At 43.5% G+C, this 25,204-nt stretch overlaps 1 protein-coding gene across 5 annotated transcripts in view; it reads left to right on the top strand.

Annotated features, from left to right (window-relative positions):
• Positions 1–24,817, top strand: part of GSTO2 (glutathione S-transferase omega 2) — a 31,061-nt gene extending 6,244 nt beyond the window's left edge. For 2 of the 5 annotated variants that reach the window (XM_005566369.5, XM_074002669.1), the window contains 4 exons: positions 2,121–2,343; positions 3,653–3,754; positions 20,704–20,810; positions 22,270–24,817. In XM_005566369.5, the coding sequence (XP_005566426.3) occupies positions 2,121–2,343; positions 3,653–3,754; positions 20,704–20,810; positions 22,270–22,426 (589 nt within the window). In that variant the 3' untranslated portion in view covers positions 22,427–24,817. Of the gene's footprint in view, positions 1–2,120; positions 2,344–3,652; positions 3,755–20,703; positions 20,834–22,269 lie in introns of all 5 variants that reach the window. The other 3 variants (XM_074002667.1, XM_005566370.5, XM_074002668.1) reach the window with 3 other exon arrangements.
• Positions 24,818–25,204: the final 387 nt, after the last annotated feature.

The following is a 25,204-nucleotide window of genomic DNA, read 5'->3' on the forward strand; positions in this document are numbered from 1 at the left end:
GTGAGTTCTCCAGGGTAGGAACTCTGTCTCTTTTATTCATGAGCTAGGAGAGAGCCTGTCACATAGTGGGTGCTCAAAAAGTATCTGTTAAATGAATGAACAAATCTTTCCAAACAATGAAATAAAAGGAATTGCTATCAAGAGGTGTCTGGAAGTTTTCAAGACACCTTGAAAACTTGAGAAATGGGTATAGATTCTTCCAGAAGGAAGTTTGCAAGACCAGCTCCTGCAGGTCTGGATCTGGAGGGCAGAGCAGCTTTGCTGGGATGTGGACTGCATAATACAGCTGGCCTCCAAGCTAGAGTGTTGAGAATGTGTCACTCCAGGTTCCTGACTCTTGTCTCAGAGAGTCCATCACAAGGGGGTGACTTCAGAGTTTCAGACTCATGTCAGAGAGATACAAAGACTAAGATAGAGATATTTTAAATAAAATTATGTAAATCCACCTTGTTGAGTATATAGGGCCTATATTTCCAGATTCTTCCCTTTTGCTCAAATTAAGTTGACCTTAAGGTTACCTGTTTTTTGAGGAAAATAACAACAACAGGATGTTTGCCCATTTGGTGATAAATTATCAGCCTAGGAGCTGATGTATTTTCTTAGGGCAGGGTTTCTCAACCTTGGCATTGTTGACAATTTGGGCCAGATAATTCTTTATTGGAGAGGTGGGATAGGAGCTGTCCTATCCATCGCTGGATGTTTAGCAGTATCCGTGGTCTCTACCCATTCAGTGGTCTCTACCCATGACAGTAGAGTCCCCCTTCCCTATCCTCTATCTTCAGTTGTGACAGCAAAACAATGTCTGCAGACATTGTGATATGTCCCTTGGGAAGGAGGCCAAAAATCATCTCTAGTTGAGACTCACTGCTTTAGGTTTTTTAGGTCTTTCTATGTGGCCTATGCTGGTCGCGAACTCTTGGGCTCAAGCAATCCTCCCATCCTGGCCTACCAAAGTGCTGAGATGACAGGCATGAGGCACCTCATCCAGCCTCTGCTGTAGGTTTTAAGACAATCTCCTAGACTAAGCAACGAATGTTCCCATTTGTTTCCTTTCATCTTTTTAAACATATGTTCATGCTTCTGGCAACTTTATAGTTATCTAAATAATAATTGTATTATTATGTGAACATTAAATAATAGTATTATTTGAACATCTAATAATTAGAAGAAGAATTAAAAAGTTATTGCATGCTTACGTGCCAGGCACTGTCCTCAACACTTTACACATATTCACTTACCTGATCACCACAGTACCAAGAGATGGGTGTAATTCTTAGCCCCATTTTATAATTAAGGACACTGAGCCCAGAGAGGTTAGGAATTCGGTTAAGGCCCCAAGCTAGACTGTTCAGTCTGATGCCAAAACTCATGCTCTTAATTGTTAACACTTACCATATTCTGTTGTGACCTGTTAATATCAGATTTGTATTTTCAAGCTGTAAAATGTACTAAATTCTCTCATGCCATGGTTAAGTGTGTGAACTCTGAGTCTGTCTGTCTGGCTGTGATCTTGGCTCCACTGCTTTTTTTTTTTTTTTTTTTGAGATGGAGTCTCTCTTGCCCAGGCTGGAGTGCAGGGGTGTGATCTCAGCTCACTGCAACCTCTACCTCCCAGGTTCAAGTGATTCTCCTGCCTCAGTCTCCCGAGTAGCTGGGGTTACAGGCACCTGCCACCACGCCCGGCTAATTTTTTGTATTTTTTAGTAGAGATGGGGTTTCGCCATGTTGGCCAGGCTGGTCTTGAACTCCTGACCGCAGATGATCTGCCTGCCCCAGTCTCCCAAAGTGCTGGGATTACAGGCATGAGGCCCCGTGCCCGGCTGGCTCTACTACTTCTTAGTGGGTGGCATTGTGTGTGAGATTCAACCTCCTTGAGCCTTCTTTCCTATGAGGTGAGCCTACTTCATGGGGAATTATGAGGAACAACTGAGATAAGGCATAGAAAACATCTAACACATCTCACTGCCGGAAGGAAGATGATGATGTTGTATATTTTATACAAAACTTAAACCTTAGAAAACTAATTGCAAATTTTAACTTTTAAACTGATTGCTTCTGCTTTCAAGAAGAGTGCCTGCCTGCAGATGCCTCTCATTTTTGTTTTCCTTTTGCTTTTTAAGACATGAAGTTGTCAACATTAACCTGAGAAACAAGCCTGAATGGTACTATACAAAGCACCCTTTTGGCCACATTCCTGTCCTGGAGACCAGCCAATGTCAACTGATCTATGAATCTGTGATCGCTTGTGAGTACCTGGATGATGCTTATCCAGGAAGGAAGCTATTTCCACACGACCCGTATGAACGAGCTCGCCAAAAGATGTTGTTGGAGCTATTTTGTAAGGTATATTCAATTTAAAAAGCCACTCACACTCTATTTTACTTTGCATGTCTTTCCCAAACCTCAACCCGTTTTAAAGCCAAATCATTGGTGAAACTGATTTGTTTTGATACCATGTGATCCTCAGGAGATTAGCTAGCATGGAATTAGGGTAGAGCATGGCCGCTGATATTAAAGTTAAAGGCTTAACTGCTAGGTGCTTCTCCATTTCAACTGGCAGGCTCAGGAGGTATGGTTATGACATGGCAATGACCATGTGACTTGAAGCAGGAATATTGAAAGAACTGAAAACTGGTGATCCTTAAAGGGACAATTTCCCCGACTTCAGGTAAAAAGTAATGGAGTGTGACGATTATGCATAGAAGGTGATGGTCTTCTTTTTTCTTTTTTTTTTTTTTTTGAGACAGGGTCTCGCTCTCTCTGTCACCCAGGCTAGAATGCAGTGGCATGATCTTGGCTCGCTGCCACCTTTGCCTCCTGGGTTCAAGCAATTCTGCTGCCTCAGCCTCCTGAGTAGCTGGGATTACAGGCGCATGCCACCACACCCAGCTAATTTTTGTATTTTTAGTAGAGATGGGGTTTCACCATATTGGCCAGGCTAGTCTTGAACTCCTGACCTCGAGTAATCTGCCTGCCTCGGCCTCCCAAAGTGCTAGGATTACAGACATGAGCCACTGCGCCTGGCCAGTGATGCTCTTTAGAGGCATAGGAGTGCCTGCTGCCCAGGAAATGTGAAGAATAGATAAATGGTGGCAGATTTGATAATGAAAGTAAAAAGAATGGAGAAACTTTAAGATGATGTCTTTGAAAAGGAATTTTTAAAAAACTTCAGTGAGATTAACAGCTGACATATATCAAGCACTTATGATGTGCCAGGCACTGTCCTAATTACTTTGTAGGAGCTAACTCATTTAATCCAACTGCCCTTTGAAGTGGGTACTGCTATTGTATCCATTTTTCAGATGGGAACACTGAGGCTTAGAGAGGTTGAGTGTCCCACCTAAGAATGTATAGCATGGAAGCAGCTGATCAAGTAAGGAGCACTGGAGAAAGCCTCCTAAAGCACCCTGTTTTCCTAGGGTGCTGTGAGAAGCAGATTCCTACTTCTCATTAGGAATCTGGGATATGTCCGGGATATGACATTATCCCGGAACCACAGACATAACCTAGTGCCCCTCACAGGGAGCTGGGGGTCGGATGTGGGTGTTGCCCTGTTAGGCTGGAGTTATAAAGCTTTGCTGCCTTTTCAAGCAGAGCAGGAACTGGAAGTTTCCGCAGACTTCTCCACTGAGAACCTGTGTCCTCTGATTAGGTCCCACATTTGACCAAGGAGTGCCTGGTAGCATTGAGATGTGGGAGAGAATGCACTGATCTGAAGGCAGCCCTGCGTCAGGAATTCTGCAACCTGGAAGAGGTACAAAAAGGGGTCCCTCTCCTGGTCAGCTACAATGGAGGAAGCCAGGCAGGGTTGCTAACCTGGTCACTCTGACACCGGCCTTCACAGGCTTATTCTTTGTGCCTTTGATAAGTCAGACTTCTGATCATCTGATTACATGTTTGCCCTCCTCTAACGTGCTCTGGAATTATTCTGGAAAATCTGATGAGGAGTTGGGGAGGACATGCCATGAATTGCTTCCTTTCCCAGAGTCACCCCATCTTCCTGAGTATCTCTGCATGGCTTCTGTAGCTTCTGCCAATGAGGTCAAGGTCTGTAAAGGTTAGGGATTGTGTTTGGCTGCTGGAGTCTAACTACTGTAAATTCATGTTGTAAGGGTTTACTGTCTCATGTAACATTCTCTCACATATTATAACGGCTTATTGTCACATATACGGTGGCTCGCACCTGTGATCCCAGCACTTGGGGAGGCTGAAGCGGGAGGATCACTTGAGCCCCAGGAGTTTAAGACCAGCCTAGGCAACATAGCAAGACCCCTACTCTACAAAAATAATTTTAAAAATTAACCAGGCATAACAATGCATAGCTATAGTCCCAGCTACTTGGGAGGCTGAGGCAGGAGGATAGCTTGAGTCTGGGAGGTCAAGGCTGCAGTCAGCCATGATTGCACCACTGCACTCTAGCCTGGGTGACAGAGTAAGTAAGACTGACTAAAAAAAAAAAAAAAAAGAAAAAGCCACAGCTAGGCAATTCAGGCCTATTTTGATGGCTTCTTTATGACATTATCAGGAACTGAAGCTCTTTCTCTTTATGGGCTCTGTCATCCTTAGCGCAACTTAGTACAAGGCTATCATCCTCAAAATAACAAAATAGCTGCTGTCACTGCAGCCATCACATCCAAGTTCCAGGCTCTGAAAAGCAGAATATAAAGAAAAAAATGGCAAATGGCCATGCCCCTTTTAAGGGCTTTAAATCCTACCAGAAATTCTACCCAATGGCTATTTACATTTCATTGGCCAGAACTTAGTTGCAGGGTCATGACTATCTTAGGGAAAGCTGGGAAATATAGTCTTTTAGCTGGGTTACCCTGAATAAAATCAGGGATCTGTAATTAAGGAAGAACGGGAAAATGGGTGCAGTGGCAGGAGCACTCTTTGCCAGTAGATCCTTCATTAACCCGGCAGTAATGGAACTACTTATCCCATACTTCTAGAATAATCTGGAAGGCAGTTCTTTTACTCCCATTGTTTCTTTTGTTCCAGAAACTAATAAATTCACCTTATGGGTGGGTGGTTCCTCTATTGGCAGCCAGAGAATATGATTTTTTTCCCCTTAAGGGAAGACTGGTTATTAATACTCTTCTATTTGACCTTTATCAAGTGGAAACAGATTAAATGTATTGATATTTCCAGTTGCCTATCTCAGATTTGTACAGTTAAGTTATGGATGACGAATGGTCGTGTGTAGGAAATGTCAGTCTTTTGTCCTGAGGTCACCAACTGTGGCCCTGATCCCAAGGAGGCCGTATGATGTGGTGGAAAGAGTCTTGGATCTTAGGCTTGGCTTTACTAAATTCCAGAACCTTGGGCAATGTTCTGTACCTCTCTGGGCCTTGGTTTTCCGGTGTGCAAAATGAGGGATTATTTTGAAATGTGCGTTCCTCAGAGCCTCTGGGTTCTGCAGTGGGTTCTCCACTCAACTTCCCAGCGAGTGGAGGCCTGGTAGATGGTTCCAGACACTGCTTCACTCAGGTCAGCACTGCCTTTAACCACCATGTTCAACCTCAAGTCTAAGAAGATGGCATTTGGGGAGAAAGGAGAACTGCTGCTTTAAAAAAGAAGTTCAAAAAATCTTGTGACTAGAGAATTTATAGTCTTTATTTCAAAGATCAGCTGAATGGACCCCATCATGCCTGGTTACCTTCTCACAGATAAACAAATACTGGACCAGGGAAAGGAGCTGGGGGAAAAAAACCCTTTGAATTCAAAGATACAGTAATTGAAGCATTTTCATCCGTTTCCCTCCTACCTCCATTTGGATGATGGGTGAACTTTTTAAATTATAGATTGCTAGATGAAAGTATAGGGTTATGATGAAGATACAGTTCTTCAGTTGGGAGTCTTTCCCAGGGCAAGTGAACAAGTATTTTGTGCCATGAATCATGCTGCAGATACTTTGCATACATCATCTCATTGAATCTTGCCAACAACCTTCTCAGTTACAAATGGTACTAGTCCTGTTTTGCAAATAAAGGCTCAGAACTGTGTACTAGGAATAAAAAATATTAAAGACCTTCAAGGGGCTCAAAGCCTGGATGGGGAGATAGGCTGTTAAGCCCATTTAAAACCTGGGTGTGTTGAGTGCTAGGCTGGAGACATGCATACGAGAAGGCTGGTCTGTGGGGGTAGATAATGCCTCTGTTGACTCTTAGGATGAATTAGAGGCACAAGGGCGAGAGCCTGGTGTGTTTGGCAAACAGTAACCAGTGAGGGGTTGCCAGCGAGGGAGTGATTGATAAGAGGCGAATGTGGAGGGTGGACCAGAGTCAGACGCTGAAAGGCCTTTTCCACTGTGCCTGGGGATTTGTACTTTATTTCAGAGTTGATGGTGAGTAATTGAAGCCTGTCAAGCAGAAGAGTGGTATACTCCTTCATGCTTTTAAGAGTATTCAGCCCATCACTTGCACCCAGGATGGGGAGGTTGCCGTGAGCCAGGACTGCGCCACTGCACTCCAGCCTGGGCAACAGAGTGAGACTCTGTTTCAAAAAAAAAAAAAAAAGGAAGAAAGAAAAGAAAAAGTATTCAGCTCATCTGAGCACAGTGGCTCAAGCCCATAATCCCAGCACTTTGAGAAGCCAAGGTGGGAGGATCACTTGAGCCCAGAAGTTTGAGACCACGCTGGTCAATGTGGCGAAACTCTATCTCTTTAAAAATACAAAATGTTAGCTTGGCATGGTGGCTTATCCCTGTAGTCCTATGTACTTGGGAGGCTGAGGTGAGAGGATCACCGGAGCCTAGGAGGTTGAAGCTACAGTGAGCTATAATTTCACCACCGGACTCCAGCCTGGACAACACAGTGAAACCCTATCTCAAAAAAGAAAAAAAAAAAGATGTTCAGCCCAGCAAGAGTATAGAGGATGGATTAGAGTGGCCAAGAGCAAGGACTGGGAAGGGACAAAGAGGGCCCCACTAAAGAGGGTTGGAGAGGGAGGTTTAATTAGAGAGATTTTGAGGGACTAAGATGAGATGAAATCTGAGGAAGGAGTAGGAGTTACCGAGGATGGTTTCCAAGTTTGTGGCTGGTAAATGTGATGCTTTTCACTAAGAGTTTGAGGGAGGACACATTTTGTCAAATTTGAGGTGTTGATGGGATATTCATATGTGGGCAGAGCTTAGAAGAGCAACGTATGGTCTCTACTGGACCTTTGGAATGGTTTTATGGGCTAGGAGCTTTAACCAGAGAGTTTAGGAATGTCATCAGCGATGTGGTGATAAATGTTTAACAATCAATTTTCTCTTAAAAGAGAAAGAAAAGAAAAAGCACTGATTTATAGCATTTGCTGATTTGGGTGGTGTAAATACTTCCGCCAAGGCTAATTTTGAGCTACCAATGTGCTATCTCTAAACTCAAGAGCTGGCAAAAGATGTGGGCAGCTCCAGCATGTCATTGAATAAGAAATTTCACTTTATCTTCAATAACTGAGCCCCAGAAACACCATTGTTAACCAGCCTCTGTATAGGTAGCTTTCACTAACCAGCCTTGGTGTAGGTAGCTTTCACTGATGCTATTTAAGGAACACCGGGTATTCCACATTGTTCTAACAGGTTTGAATGTGGTTTTGTCCCATAGACTGTTAGCAATAATTGTAACTATGGCTGGGCGTGGTGGCTCACACTCGTAATCCAGGCACTTTGGGAGGCCAAGGAGGGAGGATCACTCGAGGCCAGGAGTTCAAGACCAGCCTGGGCAACACAGTGAGACCATGTCTTTACTAAAAATAAAAAAATTAACTAGTCATGGTGGCGTGTGTCTGTAGTCCCAGCTTCTCTAGAGGCTGAGGCGGGAGCATCTCTTGAACCCAGGAGTTTGAGCTTGCAGTGAGCTATGATCATGCAACTGCACTCCAGCCTGGGTGACACAGCAAGACCCTGTCTCGAAAACAAACAAACAAACAAAGAATTATAACTACAATGTAGGAAATATTGAAATCTGAAAACATGACCAATGAACTTGAATTATGTGATCTGTTCCTTTAAATGCCAATATATTTATTCTAGGAGAGTCTAGTGAAATTGAAATTTGTCAGAATAATTTTAATGGAGATGATCCCCTGATTTATGCAACTCTTTCACATGATTTTGCAAAGTCAGGATTTTTTGTGAGCTAAAAATATTTTAAATACTCATTGTCTTTCTGAGTGATAAGCAAGCCAAGATTTCATGTATAATCTTCTGCTATGTTATCCTCAAACAAAAGGTCAGTTCACCTTTTGTGGCCTTAAACTCTGACACTTTCTTCTTTTGAAATAACTGCCTTGTCTAACTTTCGAAGTTTTTTTTTTTTGTTTGTTTGTTTGTTTTTGCTTGTTTTTTGTTCGTTCATTTGTTTGTTTTTTAAATCTGGTTTCAGGTGGGTTCAGTGGCTCATGTCTGTAATCCCAGCACTTTGGGAGGCCTAAGCGGGCAGATCATTTGAGCCCAGGAGTCCGAGACAAGACTTGACAATATGGCAAAACTTCGTCTCTACAAAAAATACAAAAATTAGCTGGATGTGGTGATGCACACCTGTGGTCCCTGCTACTTGGGAGGCTGAGGTCGGAGGATCACTTGAGTCCAGGAGGTCAAGGCTGCTGTGAGCTTTGATCATGCCACTGCACTCCAGCCTGGGTGACAGAGTGAGACTCTGTCTCAAAAAAAAAAATTAAGTTCCATCAAAATCAAATATTTATTATGCTTGTTATATAACCGCATTTTTCTCTATTATCTTTTACAATTCTTTGAGATATATTACTGCCACTTTTATTATCAAACTAGCAGCGTGCTCACTGCCTTTCCTGTTCTGAACGTTGGCATGAGTTTTAAAACTACGACACTTGTCTTGCTGTACTTTATGTCTTCACGCAGATTTTCTAGCCTTTACTGAATCATTAATCTAAGCAGCACACATTTTTTAGTTGTATTCTTTTTCAGGTATTGACTTTCCCATTTCTGAATGGGACTTGAGCCAGGCTTCATTTGATCTTTGTGGATTTGAATGTGGCAGGACCTCTTGGTGTCACTTTTCATCTGTGCCTTCCAAAAATATTTTCATTATGGAAATAGTCAAATCAAGTTCAAGTGCAGTGAAAAGTAGGATTTGGTCATGTTTCCTTGAGGCTTTGGAGTTTTGCTTTAAATCTAGAAAGTGTTCGTGGCTTATGAATTGGTTCTGCACGCTGACTATTGCTTAGTCCTTTCTTCACCATCATCAGAGCTCCATAAAGGAGAGCAGGGAGGGGACAACATAAATAATGCTGAAATAGCACTGAGGGATGAGACCTGGCCCAGCAACTGAAGCCTTTGTCTGCCGGCGGCCACAGGGCACTTTATGATTTTGCTTCTTGTCATCCAACCACCTGCCTTGAGGTGCTTCACTTTGCATTTCCATGCAGAGTTTCCCGCACTGCCAAATTTGATTGCATGCCTTATGTGTAGCAGTTTGCATGAGGCGGAATTTGCATAAATTATGTGTGTATCACCCAGGAGCTTCTGTAGTTAAGTACTTTATTGATTCTAAATGTCACCCATAATCTTAATTTTTTAATTACTTTATTTTCTTTTCCTCTTTTAGAGATGGGGGTCTCTCTCTGTTGCCCAGGTTGGAGTGCAGTGGCACAGTCATGGCTCACTGTCGTCTTGAGCTCCTGGGCTCAAGCAATATTTTCACCTCAGCCTCCCGAGTAGCTGGAATTACAGGCTCAAGCCACCGAGCCAGCCTCCATTATCTTAATTATTGTTGTAATTATTTTTTTGAGTCAGGTTCTCACTCTGTCACCCAGGCTGGAGTGCAGTGGCACAATCACGGCTCACTGCAGCCTCAACCTCCTGGGCTCAAGTGATTCTCTCACCTCAACCTCCCGAGTAGCTGGGATCACAGGTTCAGGCCACCATGCCCAACTGTTTTGTTTTTGTTTTTGTTTGTTTTAATTTTTTGTAGAGACGAGGTCTCACTGTGTTGCTCAGGCTGGTCTTGAACTCCTAGGCTCAAGTGATCCTCCCACTTCAGCCTCCCAAAGGGCTTTGATCACAGGCATGAGTCACTGTACTTGGTAATCTTAATTTTTAGTCTGTCCTTTCTTCTCATCAAAAAAGACATTTATTCAAGTTAGATTATATTGTCTTGGTTTAGTTTTGTTTTTGCTCTTTCTTAATTTTTATTAATTTCCAGTGGCAAAATTATTTATATGTTGTTTGTTTCTCCTTCGATAGCACCAGGAAAGGAAGGCAAAAAAGTTTATACCTGGTTAATTCATCACTGAAAACAATTTTCTGTATCCTTTTATATATAGCAGACTACAGGCTAAATTTTTTATCATCTAAGTTAACATGTCTACAAACTAAATTCATTATTACTAGCTATTTTGAATAACAAAGTTGTTGAGATATAATTTGTATGCCACAAAATTCACCCTTTTCAAGTGTACAATTCACTGGCTTTTAGTATACTAGGAGAGTTGTGCAACTATCACCACTATTTAATTTCAGAGCATTTTTTATCATACCCCAGAGAAACTGCTCACTCGTAAGCTATCATTTTCCATTTCTTCTCAGTCTGCCTGGCCATACGTAGCCACTAATCTGCTTTCTGTCTCTATGGGTTGACTTATTCTAGACACTTCATATAACTGGAATCATACAACGTGTAGCATTTCATGAGCTATTTTCACATACCATAAAGTTCTTAAGGTTCATCCTTCATTCTTTTTTATGGCTAAATAATATTCCATGTGTGAATACACACATTTTGTTTATCCACATCTGGGAAGGTTCCACGCTTGGAACCAATGTGGATAATGTTGTTGTGAACACTGTGCAGGTTTTTGCATGAACATACGTTGTGATTTCTCTTGGATTTGCTAGCTGATTTAGCATGTTTACTAACATGCCATTTTAGTTGTAACCACCATTCTTTCATACTTGGGAATGGGTTATCCCTGACTCAGGATGCCTGGTTAAGTGTATTAGTGCTGTTGCTAGTTCAGTTACTTCATTCATCATCCAATTCTGACAGCTGCTTTCTAGATAAACTAATATTTGCTGTACTTCTTTCAATAGCCTTCTGATATACCCTTTCCCATCACATAAATAATAGAATAATAATTATTCTTATTATTTAAAAATTATTTTTACTCTTCTCCAATTATAAAGTAGTACTTGTTCATTAGAGAGAATTTGGAGAGTACAGGAAAACATAGAAACTAAGGGGAAAAAATATAATCCCACTACCAGAAACAACCACTGTTACAATCTTGGGGACTTTTTTGTTTTTGTTTTCTGTCCTTTTCTGTTTTGTATATTTTATGTAGTTGAAACTTGATTACTATTATGATGTAAATATTCCCTAGACCCCCTGCCATTTTATTTTGAGACAGGATTTTACTCTGTTGTCAGGCTGGAATGCAGGGTGCAATCATGGCTCACTGCAACGTCGAACTCCTGAGCTCAAGGGAGCCTCCCAACTCAGCCTCGTGAGTAGCCGGGACTACAGGTGTGTGCTACTATGCCTAGCTAGTTTTCTATTTAACTTTTGTAGAGACAGGGTCTCCCTCTGTTGCCCAGGGTGGTGTCAAACTCCTGGACTCAAGTGACCCACCTGTCTTGGCCTCCCAAAATGTTGGGATTACAGGTGTGAGCCACCACACCTGGCCAATTTTTATAAACTCTATAAATGCTTATTTACATGTATAAGAGTGTTTCTTAGAGCAGCAGCATTATTTGTGATGATGACAAATTAGGAAACAATATTCATTAGATGGTGAGTGGTTAAGCAAATCATGTCTGTCTTGTGGAATTCTGTGGAACGGCTGAAAATGAATGAGGTAAATCTGTGTACTGACATTAAAAGATTGCCTAGAAATATTAAATGAATCACACAGTAATACAGCTGGTATGATCCCATTTTAGTAGAAGAAAACAAAACTGAACCATGCAGGTGTGCATATACATGTAAATAAATGGCTAGAAAAGTATCTAGAGAGAAACCCATCCACCTCCCAGTAGTGTCTCACACTGGGAAGGGGACTGATTAGAATTGGGGTGGGTAAGAAAAGTGGTTAAGGGCAGGGATGTGAAGGGAAGATTTTGCCTTTTACACTATTTTCTGTGTTTGATTTTTTTTAAATGATGGGAATGTATTTCTGTATTAAATACGTAATCTTTAAAAGTAGAAAAAACACTTTTTTTTTTTTTTTTGAGACGGATTCTTGCTCTGTCGCCCAGGCTGGAGTGCAGTGGTGCAATCTTGACTCACTGCAAGCTCCGCCTCCCGGGTTCACGCCATTCTCCTGCCTTAGCCTCCCAAGTAGCTGAGACTACAGGTGCCCACCACCACGCCCGGCTAATTTCTTTTTGAATTTTTAGTAGAGACTGGTTAGCCAGGATGGTCTCGATCTCCTGACCTCATGATCCTCCTGCCTCGGCCTCCCAAAGTGCTGGGATTACAGGGATGAGCCACTGCGCCCGGCCGAAAACACTTTTAATGTCTGCATACTTTGCCATGTTTATAAACCATAAAGTTATTTATCCAGTACACTAATTAGGAGTGTTTAGATGGTTTTCAGTCCTTTGCCGTTTTGAATGGTGCTACAGGGAATATCAGCTTCTTTGCCTAAGAAGCATTTTCTGTATTTTAGAATATGTTCTTAAGCTGGACTCTCAGGAATAGAATGACCAGATCAAAGGGTATAATGAGCACGTTGGAGGCTTGGGCTGTATTTCACTAAATTGCTTCCCAGAAGACTTGTGTTGTTTGCCCCTCACCAGCAGTATGTGAAAATGCTCTTTGCCTTATCTCCTTTTCACTGGGGGGAGAGTTCATTCAAAAAGATATTTGTTTGTTGAATAATATTTGCTGTGGAGAGACACTGTAGCTCCTCATTGTTGACTTAATGCATATTTCTTTGATTGCCAGGGAAGTGGGAGGTTTTCCCTGAAGTATGTCATCTCTTGCTCCTGGTCTTGTAAAATTTGTCTGTTCAGTTCAGGGGCTTTGCCTCTCTGGCCATCTGAATCTTACTAATTTTCCTTGTTGATTTGTAAAAGTTCCTTTTAAAGCGTTCCTTGTATAGAAAAGATATTTGGCTGGTTTTAAAACACATTTTTGTTTTCTTTTGACTTTTAGTTTGGCTTATATATTTTTGCATATGGAAGTACAGCATCTGAAAGTATTATGCTGTAAGGCTTTCCTGCTATGATTTCCTCCACTGTTTTATGTGTAGGAAGTCCTCTCCCCACTTCAGAGACTTGATAAATATTCATTTCTATTTTCTTCCACCACCAATCACTTTACAGACATTTGACTGGTCAAGCATTACCCTCCTAGCTTTTCCCCCACACTATCTTACAAATATATTGTGATTTGTTTTAGTTTTTGTTTTTGAGACAGGGTCTCACTCTGTCACCCAGGCTGGAGTGCAGTGGCATGATCATGGCTCACTGCAGCCTTGACCTCCCGGGCTCAGGTGATCTTTCTACCTTAGCCTCCTGAGTGTCTAGGACTACAGGCACCACCATGCCTGGCTAGTTTTGTGTATTTTTTGTAGAGACGGGATTTCTCCCACCGTCCGAGACTGGTCTCGAACTTCTGGGTTCAAGCGATCCTTCCACCTTGGTCTCCCAAAGTAGTAGGATTAAAAGTGTGAACCACCACACCCAGCCCTACAAATATATTTTGAAGATAAGAATTAAGCTCATTAAAAGGATGCCAGCATAGAATTTTGAGTGGTCCTTTAATCCCCAAATTTTGACAAGTTGTATTCTGCACCTTCATGGAGAATCGAGGTCATAACTGATGGGCAGCAGGAGGAGCACGTTCTGTTGCAGCTCCTGCCTCGAAGTCTCCTTCCCAGAGGAGAAAATGGTCTTAAATATGCCCTAGGTTTGTTCTACACCCTAGGTTTGTTTAACAGGGAACTGGTTCATCACATAGTTAGCTCAGCCTCAGCTATATCATTTTAGCAGGGATCTGAGATTTGAAATCTTAAGAACCTCCATTTATCTTTTACGAACTCAAAACATTTCTGCCCTGCAAAAGATTTGAATAGACATTTCTCAAAAGAAGACACACAAATGGCAAACGGACATATGAAAAGGTGCTCAGCATCACTGATCATCAGAGAAATGCAAATCAAAACTATAACGAGATATCATCTCACCCCAGTTAAAATGGCTTCTATTAAAAAGACAGGCAATGTCAAATGCTGTTGAAGATGTGGAGAAAAGGGAACCCTCATACACTGGGGCGGGAATGTGAATTAGTATAACCACTATAGAACAGTTTGGAGGTTCCTCAAAACACTAAAAATTGAGCTACCATAGGATCCAGCAATCCCGCTGCTGAGTACACACCCAAAAGAAAGGAAATCAGTGTATCAAAGAGATACCTGGACTCTTATGTTTGTTGCAGCACTGTTTACAATAGCTAAGATTTGAAAGCAACCTAAGTGTCCATGAATAGAGGAATGGATAAAGAAAATGTGGTACAGGTGGGGTGTGGTGGCTCACTCCTGTAATCACAGTACTTTGGCAGGCCGAGGCTAGCGGATCACTTGAGGTCAGGAGTTCGAGACCAGCTTGGCCAACATGGTGAAACCTTGTCTCTACTGAAAATACAAAAATAAGCTGGCATGGTGGTGCATGCCTGTAATCCCAGCTACTCAGGAGGCTTGAGGAGAATTGCTTGAACCTGGGAGGCAGAGGTTGCAGTGAGCTGAGATCACACCACTGCACTCCAGCTTGGGTGAAAGAGTGACACTCTGTCTCAAAACAAAACAAAACAGAACAAAATAAAGAAAGAAAGAAAAAAAAAAAGAAAACGCAGTGCATACGCACAATGGAGTACTATTCGGCCATAAAAGGAATGAGATCCTGTCATTTACAACAACATGGATGGAACTGGAGATCATGTTAAGTGAAACAAACCAGGCACAGAAAGACAAACATCACATGTTCTCACTTACTTGTGGGATCTAAAAATCAAAACAGTTGAACTCATGAACAGAGAGAGTAGAAGGATAGTTACCAGAGGCTAGGAAGGGTAGCATGAGCTGGCAGGGAGGTGGGGATGGTTAGTGGGTACAAAAAACACAGAAAAAATGAATAAGACCAACTCTCTGATAGCACCACATGGTGACTATAGTCAATAATAACTTAATTGCACATTTAAAAATAATTTAACGAGTGTAATTGGATTGTTAGTAATTCAAAGGATAAATGCTTAGGGGATACCCCATTCTCCATAATGTGCTTATTTCACACTGCATGCCTGGACCAAAATATCTCATGTACCCCATAAATATATACACCTACTATGTGCCCACAAAAAATAAAAGTATTAATAAAAGCCTTCTGCCTTGGAGTTGAGTGCTTTTCCGCCGCTTCTGGAAAAGGGCCAGTATTGCGGATGTACTGCAGTGCTGCTGTGTGTCTTTTCAGGGGCCGCAGAGGGTGGAGGATGGCCTCTGGTTTTTTGGGGGGCAGAGAGTAGGGGATGGCTTCTGCATTTTCAGAACGATTTTAATGAGGAAAAACTCTTCCTCCTCCAGCAAGTACAGCAGCCCCCACTGCGAGCCACCATACTGTTTCGGGATTGGGGGCCCAGGATTTCTTGGCAATGAAGGTGAGGTGGCCGCTTCAATGTTTGAAGCTCAATTATTGAGGCTGAACCAAAGAGTTGAAGACTGGAGCTCTCTCGAATGCCTGGTTTGGATTCTGGGATTCGCTTCTCTTAATGATCTTGCTTCTCTCGCAAAAACCTTGCAGATTCTTCATCCTCCTGTTGAACGTTTTTTGGGGAGCCGTGGCCGACGCGCCTCGCACTGATGGCCACCAGGGGGAGCCCCACGCGCTTCCTCCTTCCCCTTGTGTTCCAGGGCGCACCTCAAAACGCTGACGTTCTCCTTCGTCCCTCTGGGGGCGCCCGAAGGGCCCTCGCAGAAGATGAGGTGCCTTTCCAGCCAGGCTTCACGCGTGCAGGGCGTGGGAACAGTGCACCCCCGTCCTACCAAGCAGTCCCTTCCTCTTCATTTGCATTGCTCGCTCGTTACCTCTCATCGCGTCCGTCGTCTTATTTTTCAGTGAATTGGAGAACAGAAAATTTTAAAATAGATTTTTCTAATATTCTAGAAGGTCAAACACCTTTCTGCAAAATATCTAGCATGCTAAAGGGGAAGTAATTTTACATGTCTGGGGAAGGTACCATGTTTGCATTAGAAAGGAGCTCTTCTATTGTACTAAAGACTCCCAACAAACCTCTTGAACTCTTAAGCCTGAATTGAAAATGTGTCAATGTTTTCAAAAAATCTGAGGCCTGGAAGCTAGAGCCTCAGTTCCCTCGCCTGCCATTTGTAGAAGCCTTATAGGGGATATCTGGGGTCTTTGAAGAAAAACATTTTCTAAGAAGGCTATTTTGGTTTGCTTGCTCATACAAAAGACAGTGGTTCTGAAAGTGAGGAATGCCATTGTGAGGGAAGCTATTCAACATTAAGAATGGCCAATATCTTTTTTTTTTTGTCTTTTGAGACGGGGTCTTGCTGTGTTTGTTGCCCAGGCTGCAGTGCAGTGATGCGATCATAGCTCTCTGCAGCCTCGAACTCCTGGGCACCACTACACCCGGCTACCTTTTTTATTTTTTGTAGACACAAGGTCTCATTATGTGCCGCAGGCTGGTCTCGAACTCCTGACCTCAAGAGCTCCTTCTACTTTGACCTTCCAAAGCACTGGGATTATAGGCGTAAGCCACAGTGCCCGACCACCGATATCTTTTTTTTCTCTTTTTTTGAGACAGGGTCTCTCTGTCACCCACGCTGGAGTGCAGTGGCGTGATCACTGCTCACTTCAGCCTCTACCTCGCAGGCTCAGGTGATCCTCCCACCTCAGCCTCCCAAGTAACTGGGACTGCAGGCACACACCACGATGCCCAGTTAGTTTTTTTTGTAGAGATGGGGTTTCACCATGTTGCCCAGGCTGGTCTCAAACTCCTGGGCTCAAGCAATCTGTCCACCTCAGCCTCCCAAAGTGCTGGGATTACAGGCATGAGCCACCATGCCTGGCTGTATCTTTATATGTGATATATAATCTGGTGGGAGAACTCAACATAGAATTCTTTAAAAGGACAGATTGGATATTAACATAACTACTGCTAAGTGGATCTAGATCTAACACCCATTTCTCATTCCATTTCTGATGATAAAACACTTAAGAAAGACAAGACATTGGTAGTTAAGACTGTCAGTTTATTTTGCCTCTGCCTCTATCCTAACATTTTTTCAGAGGAGTAAATGGAAGGGACTTGCTTTAAATTGAGTACAAGAAATAACTATTTTAGTAAAGTTGCCTGATCCGCTTATCAGTGGAATAAACCAGGAAGGAGAGAATTCTGATAAGCTCTTTCATCATGACTGTGTTGGAATGTCTCATCCCTCTGTCACTTGCTTTGGTTTGAGCTTCTGATTCAGACAGCATGAAAGAGTGAGACTAAGAAGGAAATTCTTCTCACAGAGAAGCTCAGAGCCGAGCCAATCCTTGGCTGCAGAGAAGGAGGAGCTTTCAGAGTTTGCTGGTTCCAAGTTTTTTTCTGTTACTTACATTTAAAGCTGGAACAGAAGGTCAAAAACCAGGAAGGAAAACAGTATCAAGATATCAAGTCATGGTATTCTTTTTCATTCTTACAGAAAAGAATTCACAAGAGACGAGGAAGCTTTTTTATTTTTATTTTGTTTTGTTTATTTATTTATTTTAAGATGGAGTCTCACCCTGTTGCCCAGGCTGGTCTCAAACTCCTGGGCTCAAGTGATCTTCCTGCTTTGGCCTCCTAAATTGCTGTGATTACAGGCGTGAGTCACTGCACCTGGCCGGTTTTTTTTTTTTTTTTTTTTTTTTAGACAAGGCCTTGCTCTGGAGTGCAGTGGCGTGCTCACAGCTTACTGCAGCCTTGACCTCCCAGCCTCAAGCGATCCTCCCACCTCAGCCTCCTTAGTAGCTAGGACTACAGGTGTCACCACCATGTCCAGCTAATTTTCGTATTGTTTGTAGAGACGGAGTTTCACCATGTTTCTCAGGCTGGTCTCAAACTCCTTGGCTCAAGCAATTTGAGGAAGCTTTTCATTAGAGTCTAAAAATACATATTTGAAATTGAATGACATAAGGTTGACACTAGTCTGGGAATTAGGAAAATACGATTTGCATGTTAGTTCTGGTGTGATCCAGAGAGCCCCTTAACCTCCTTGGAACTGGGTTTCCTCCTCTGCATAGCAAGGCTCCCCTGTGCTTCCCCGTGGGAGACAAGAATCACATCACTGGCATGTTTTCCTCTCCCCTTTGGCTGCCAGGAAACTCAAGAGTCAAATTCAAGGCTTTATTGAAGGAACTCTGCAGGACCCAGGACATGATATCTTGATACTGTTTTCCTTCCTGGTTTTTTACCTTCTGTTCCAGCTTTCATTTTCCCCAATTATAGCATTTTATTATTTTTCATATTTAGTATGTAGTGCACATTTTTACACTACACTTCTAATCCTTTGTGTAATGATCATGGTAGAAATAAATGGCGAAATGAGGAGCTCACACTTAGATGAGTTTCAGGGGCCCTTCCAGTCCCAATTTTCTAGGATTCTTAAGGGGAAAAAGTAATTTTACATGTCTGGAAGGTTCCAGGTTTGCACAGAAGGGAACTCTCCTATCGAGAGTCCTGAAGACTTCAGCAAACCTCCCAGGAGGCCTGTCCAGGATGTTCTCCTCCGTCTGTAAAGGAGCGAGCACTTTGTGCTAATTTAGGGAAAGATAGCTTTTCTGTTGGGATTTCAGACTTGCCCTGCTTGAAATTGGTGGGGAAATACCTGTCTGGGATGGGGCTCAATAATCTGCAGCTGTATTAGGAAATGCCAGTAGTTTTGATGTGGGTGGTTTCAAGATACATTTGGAAAATGTGAGGGAAATGTGTATGTGCATTTGCTAGGCGGGGGACTGTGCTATCCCTGCCCCGGGACCCTAATCCACAGCTTGATTCTGGTCCTTTTGCCCTCTGTCCCTCACCAGAACCCTGATATTTCCAGATGAAAGCAAGAGTATAGCTTATTTCCACAACTCACCTGGGCCCAGCAGTCAAGATCTGTAGCTCTAGGGAAGTATCGAGTTGATTATGAAGTATATAGGTCAAAATGAGTAGCTTGCTTGATTTAACCAGGTAATTCGTGCCATACTTTTCTCTCTGGGAAGACCTGTACCAACAGTCACCTCTGCTAAACACTTTTGCTTTTTTAAACTTGCAGGTACTTTTTTGGGGCCGTCTTTGGCTACCTGTCTGTTGTGAGTTTGTTTTCTTTACAGTCCCTCTACCTGGGTTTAGTCTCATTTGGGAATGAGAAATTTTATTTTAATGCATTAAGTAATAGTGTTGAGTGGCCAACAAATGTGAAGTTTGAAAAGCTCAAATGAAAAAAAATGTGATAGAAACACAGCGTTGGGGGCCGGGTGCGGTGGCTCACACCTGTATTTCCAGCACTTTGGGAGGCCAAGACAGAAGGATCCCTTGAGCTCAGGAGTTTGAGACCCCTGCACAACATGGCAAGACCCCAAGACCCCATCTCTACAAAAAAAAAAAAAAATATATATATATATAAATCATCCAGGTATGATGGCCTGCACTTGTAATCCCAGCTACTTGGGAGGCTGAGGTGGGAGGATTGCTTGAGCCCGGGGGAGGTTGAGGCTGAAGTGAGCTGTGATTGACCTACTGGACTCCAGCCTAGGTGACAGACCCAGACCCTATCTCAAAAAAAAAAAAAAAAAAAAGAAGAAGAAGAAGAAGAAGAACACAAGGTTAGAATTTGAGAGGGCCTATTAAACAGGATGCTCTTTCCTGCCTTAGTTTTGAATTAATTGAGAAGATAAAATAATAAGGCATGGAGATTACAGCATCCCCTTTCTTTTTTTCTTTTTTCCTTTTTCTTTTTTTTTGCTCTTGTTGCCCAGGCTGGAGGGCAATGGCACGATCTTGGTTCACCACAACCTCCGCCTTGCGGGTTCAAGCAATTCTCCTGCCTCAGCCTCGCGAGTAGCTGGGGTTACAGGCATGCGCCACCACTCCTGGCTAATTTTGTATTTTGAATAGAGACGGGGTTTCTCCCTGTTGGTCAGGCTGGTCTCAAACTTCCCACCTCAGGTAATCCACCTGCCTCGGCCTCCCAAAGTGCTGGGAATACAGGCATGAGCCACCAGGCCCGGCAGAATCCCCTTTCTTATTGATAAAGCAGATCTTGGAGAATGGGAGATCCTGAGTGGGGTTCCTAATAATAGACTTCAACATCATGCTGAGGCTCCCCTTGTCCTCAAGTAATGGGCAGTGCTGGCCTGAGGTGGATCCTCCTCTGTCCAGAGCTCAGCTTATCCTTGGAAGGCTTAGCACATGGAGGAGCTGTTCCAGGCTAAGAGGAAGGGGCTGGGCTACTCTGTGGGGGTGGTTCTTCCAGTTTCTCCAATCAGATGAGCCTCACTGTCATTCTAGTGTTGAAAGGAAGGAAGAGACAAGGTGGCCAGGAGTGTGACCCTAAGAGAGGCAGAGGAAACCTCAGAGAAAGGGAAGAAGCATTCTGCTAACCAGAGGGAGAAGGATAGAGGCCTCAGTTCTCCCTCTCTGGGAATTAATTTGAGATTTGCATTTAGTGTCAGGAGATATATAAACTTATTTGCTTTTGTTTTGTTTCCATTTTTAGATTCTTGAGTATCAGAACACCACCTTCTTTGGTGGAACCTGTACATCCATGATTGATTACCTCCTCTGGCCCTGGTTTGAGCGGCTGGATGTGTATGGGATAGCGGAGTAAGACATTTGACCTTGTGTTGGTAAATTCCCGGAGTCACACTGAGTAACACTGCTTAAGATGGTCTGTGTGCCCCCTGTAGACATGTTTCAGAATGTCTGTGAAGTGAATCAGGTTTCTAAACCCCAGTGTGTGCTTCCTTGTTAAAAACACATGTGCTTTTCCACTGCTAACTCAGACTCACACTTTGCCCGCATTTCTGCAGATAAGACCCCTAGTCCAGGAGCCTCCCACAGACTTCAGAACCTGCTGTCCTCACCAGCGCCCCCACATGGCCGGTCTGAGAGCTGGTGGAGAGTCACAGTCACAGTGCCCAATGCTTCCACCTAGTCCTGCCGGGTCCCCAGTGGACACCATATACCTTAGTCACGTCTCATTGCCGGACGAATCTTCCCCCAGATAGTAATAACCTTATAAAAAAGATCTGTGTAGTAATATATGCTTGGTGTTGGAACATACAAACAAAATGGCAATGAACACTATGGAAGTATGGAAGTGCAGGGACATTAAAGGTGAAGAAATAGCTGTGTAGGCTCCTGGGCAGAACAGTGAGTGCTCTGTTACTTCAAAGCTCGGAGAAGCTGGACATGTGCAGACGCCCACCCTAATCCAAACCACTCTCATGGTGGGTGCTGGACATTTCTGGCACTTGGAAATCCGGCCCTGCTGAAGCAGAACTGTGTTTGCACCTTCATAACCCGTGGGCTGGAGCCCACCCAGGCACTGTCTCCTGCACTTCCGACTTCAGCTCTCTTTGAAGGAGCTTAGATACGACATACCAGGATATTTAAAACTCAGTCTCAAACATAAAATTTACAAAAGGCGGTATCCTCTGAAGACAGAGCATGGAATCACAGGTTAGGAAACCTCACTTCTAGTCCTGGATTTCCCACAGCCCACTCGTATTATCTTCAGCTTGTCGCTTTATAAACCCCAGAACTAAATGTCCTGGTGGATCCTTGAAAGAGCCCTGTCAACTCCATGATTTCAAGGTTTCATTATTGTTTTATTCATTTTAAGCATGTTTTGGAAATTATGTCTTTATTTTTTTCTATCCTCTAAAGTAAAATCTGAGAATGATCCAATAATGTTTGTTTCAGAGGGTTGTCTTTTTGTTGGCAAACAGTGAAGCACATGTAAGTTTCTCAAGCTTTAAAAATATATATTTATTAAAAAACAAAAAAACCCAATGACACACAGACATGTTATTTTCCCAGAGCCATCAGTCCAAAGTATTTCACTGTATTATTAGAAGCAACAACAACTTCTACACATTTGACTTTTCCAAAAATAAGATTTTCCTCCAGTAAATTATCATTCTCACTTGATAGTAAGATAACTGAGATAATTCCCCAAATAAACCCATTTTTCATATCTTGCAAATCTAAAAAGCAATGTGCATCCCCTTTCCTGATGCCTCCCCCTGTGCTGTGCTGACGCTTTTTTCCTGTCTTGCAGCTGTGTGAGCCACACGCCAGCCCTGCGGCTCTGGATATCAGCCATGAAGTGGGACCCCACAGTCTGTGCTCTTCTCACAGATAAGAGCATTTTCCAGGGCTTCTTGAATCTCTATTTTCAGAACAACCCGAATGCCTTTGACTTTGGGCTGTGCTGAGCCTCACCGTCCACCCCTTCACCGTCCAGAATTCCCCAGCTTGTTGGGAGTTTACATCACGGATTGTCTTGGGAATCAATCTGTCTCACTTTCTTTTCTTTGAAGTTCCCAATAAAATGCAAACAGGAAATGTATTCTTCCAATAATCATTTATCTGACTCCTCTAACCCACAGCTGCCGCTGCTGCTGCTTTTTTATTTTTATTTTTTGAGACAAGATCTTGCTTTGTTACCTAGGCTGGAGTGCAGTGGGGCAGTCACGGCTCACTGCAGCCTTGAACTCCTGGGCTCAGTTGATTCTCCCGCCTCAGCCTCCTGAGAAGCTAGGACTACAGGTACGCGTCACCATGCCCAGCTAATGTTTTTTAAAAAATATTGTTGAGACAGGGTCTCACTATGTTGCTCAGGCTGGTCTCCAACTCCTGGTCACTCTGGGTCATCCACCCAACCTGGTCTCCAAAGTGTTGAGATTATAGGCATGAGCCACCTGCCCTGCCTAGTCTGTAGCTTCTGTTTTCTAGAAAGTTCCTGGTGCTAATGTCAGAGCACATTTTGGGAGCCTGTGTGCCTCCTAACTCCTTGGCCTTCAGCCTCGTTTGATCTCCAGATTATTGGTGCAGATGCTGCTGCTGAGGTTCAGGGTCAACCTATGATTGATGCTTGTCACTACAGATTGGCACCCTCCAAAGACCTCCCTGGTGGAAACTTAAGAAGAGGGAGAAGGAAGAAGAAAACACTCCAAGCCCAAATACCTTCCATTTGGCAAATGAATGCCGCTGTCCACGTGGGCGAGCATGAGTGTAATTCTCCAAACTTTGGCCATGGGCCTAGAGACACTGAGGGTCTTGTGACTGGAAAGAATTCCAAAGCAGGAAATGAAACACCGATTTATCACCCAGGACTAACTACGTCAGAATTTCACTGGTGCTGTCAGGGCTCAGGATGTCTCACAAAATGTTCTATAGCCAGCATCCTGCCTTAAAAAAATACACACACCCTAAACCCAGCCACAAGCAAAGGTCATTCCATTGGATTTGCGTCACACTCTCTTCCAATTCCTCTCAACAAATGCCTCTGGTTACCTGTTGTGTACCAAGCCCAGGGGCACACTGGGGATAAAGTTGAAAAAGACACTGGATCTGTCCCTGGGAGCCCCCATCTCTTCACTTACCTTGGTTGAGGTTTTGAACCTAGTGCTTTGGAGCTGCTTGTCTGGTGTGGGGATGCTTGTCTGTGATGGGGCCCCTCTGCCAGCTTCGCCAGGCAGTACCACCCCACTGAAGACAGCAAAGAGCTGAGGATGGCTGGTGCCAACAGGTCCCTTGGGCTGGGAGCATCTACTGCCTCACTGTGGGAGGGGGACCAAGTGTGTCCAGTGCCGTTTCATCTCAGTGTCTGAGGATCAGCCTGTGATCGTTTCAGCTTTGCTCACGCTGGATGCTTTCCCATCCTCCTAGCTGTGCGGAGACACCAGGCAGCAACAGGAGCGATGTTTTGCCTTGTCTGTGCCCCCCAAAGGAGCTGTCTGCCGCCCTGCCTCTGAGACAGCCCAAACCAGCCCTCCTCTCTCCCCACGTCTCAGCCTGGCTCTGCCATCTGCTGGCTCCGGGTGTATTTTGACCCATGTAAATAGTTACCAGGTGTTACTCTGTGCCAGCTGGACAGAAGCAAGCCTGCTTGGTGAGATGGCCAGAACTTCCAGAAGAGGCACCGCGTGACAGGGGCAGTCTGCCACACCATCTGCTCCGGATGTGGAGCCCTGTTGCCATGGCACCCAAGTTAATGCTGAGTGAGGTCTGTGAATCACCGTTTCCCTGGGATCTTTGCTCAAAAAGAGGGGAATCTTCTCCTGTGGCCTCTCGTAGGACTTAGGAGATTGATCAGCCTTTTGCCGGTGCAAATGCTGCATGCTAGTGAGTGCTTGGCATAAGACCAAAGTTACTACTGATGCAACAGGAAATGGCATGCCTCTGGCTCACCAAAATGAAGGTGTTCTCTTTTGGGGCTCCATACACTAATTTAGAAAGCTTGAAGAACCAGGAATTATAGAATGGAGAAAAGCACTCATGGGGGAGGTTTGCATCCTGGTGGCCTATAGCCCAGTTTGGGATTTGTGTGCCTCTTGGCCAAGCATGCTCCCTGCGGTTTACCAGGGTCCTGGTCACCTGCACGTCCTTACACTTCCTGCATCTCACTTCTTTGTCACTCATCTGACCCACAGAGAAAACTGAGTTGTCAATCTTTGAATAAAACTAGAAGGATGTCGCCTGGAGGAAAGAGGGAAGGAGGTAACTAAATAATGCTCCATGAAGGACTTTTAAAATATGCTTCTTAAATAAATAATACATGTGGAAAGATAATACATATGGATTAAAAATGCAGTAATGTAAAAGAATAGAAAGTCTTCCATTATCTTATGTCCCAGAGATAACCACTTTTACTAATTGGTGTCTACCTTTTTTTTTTCCCTTTTCTTTTAAATAATAGAGATGGGGTCTCGCTATGTTGACCAGGCTGGGCTCAAACTCCTGGCTTCAAGTGATCCTTCCATCTTGGCCTCCCAAAGTGCTGAGATTATAGGTCTGAGTCACCATGCCTGGTAGGTGTCTATCTTATAAAAAGCCCTACACTTAAGGATTTAAAGGTAAGAGCCTGTATGAGGCCATTCTCATGCTGCTATAAAGAACTGCCCAAGACTGGGTAATTTATAAAGGAAAGAGGTTTAATTGACTCACAATTCCGCATGACTGGGGAGGCCTCAGGAAACTTTCAATCATGG

This window comes from Macaca fascicularis, chromosome 9 (assembly GCF_037993035.2).
Source record: "Macaca fascicularis isolate 582-1 chromosome 9, T2T-MFA8v1.1".
NCBI classification, from domain to species: Eukaryota; Metazoa; Chordata; class Mammalia; order Primates; family Cercopithecidae; genus Macaca; species Macaca fascicularis.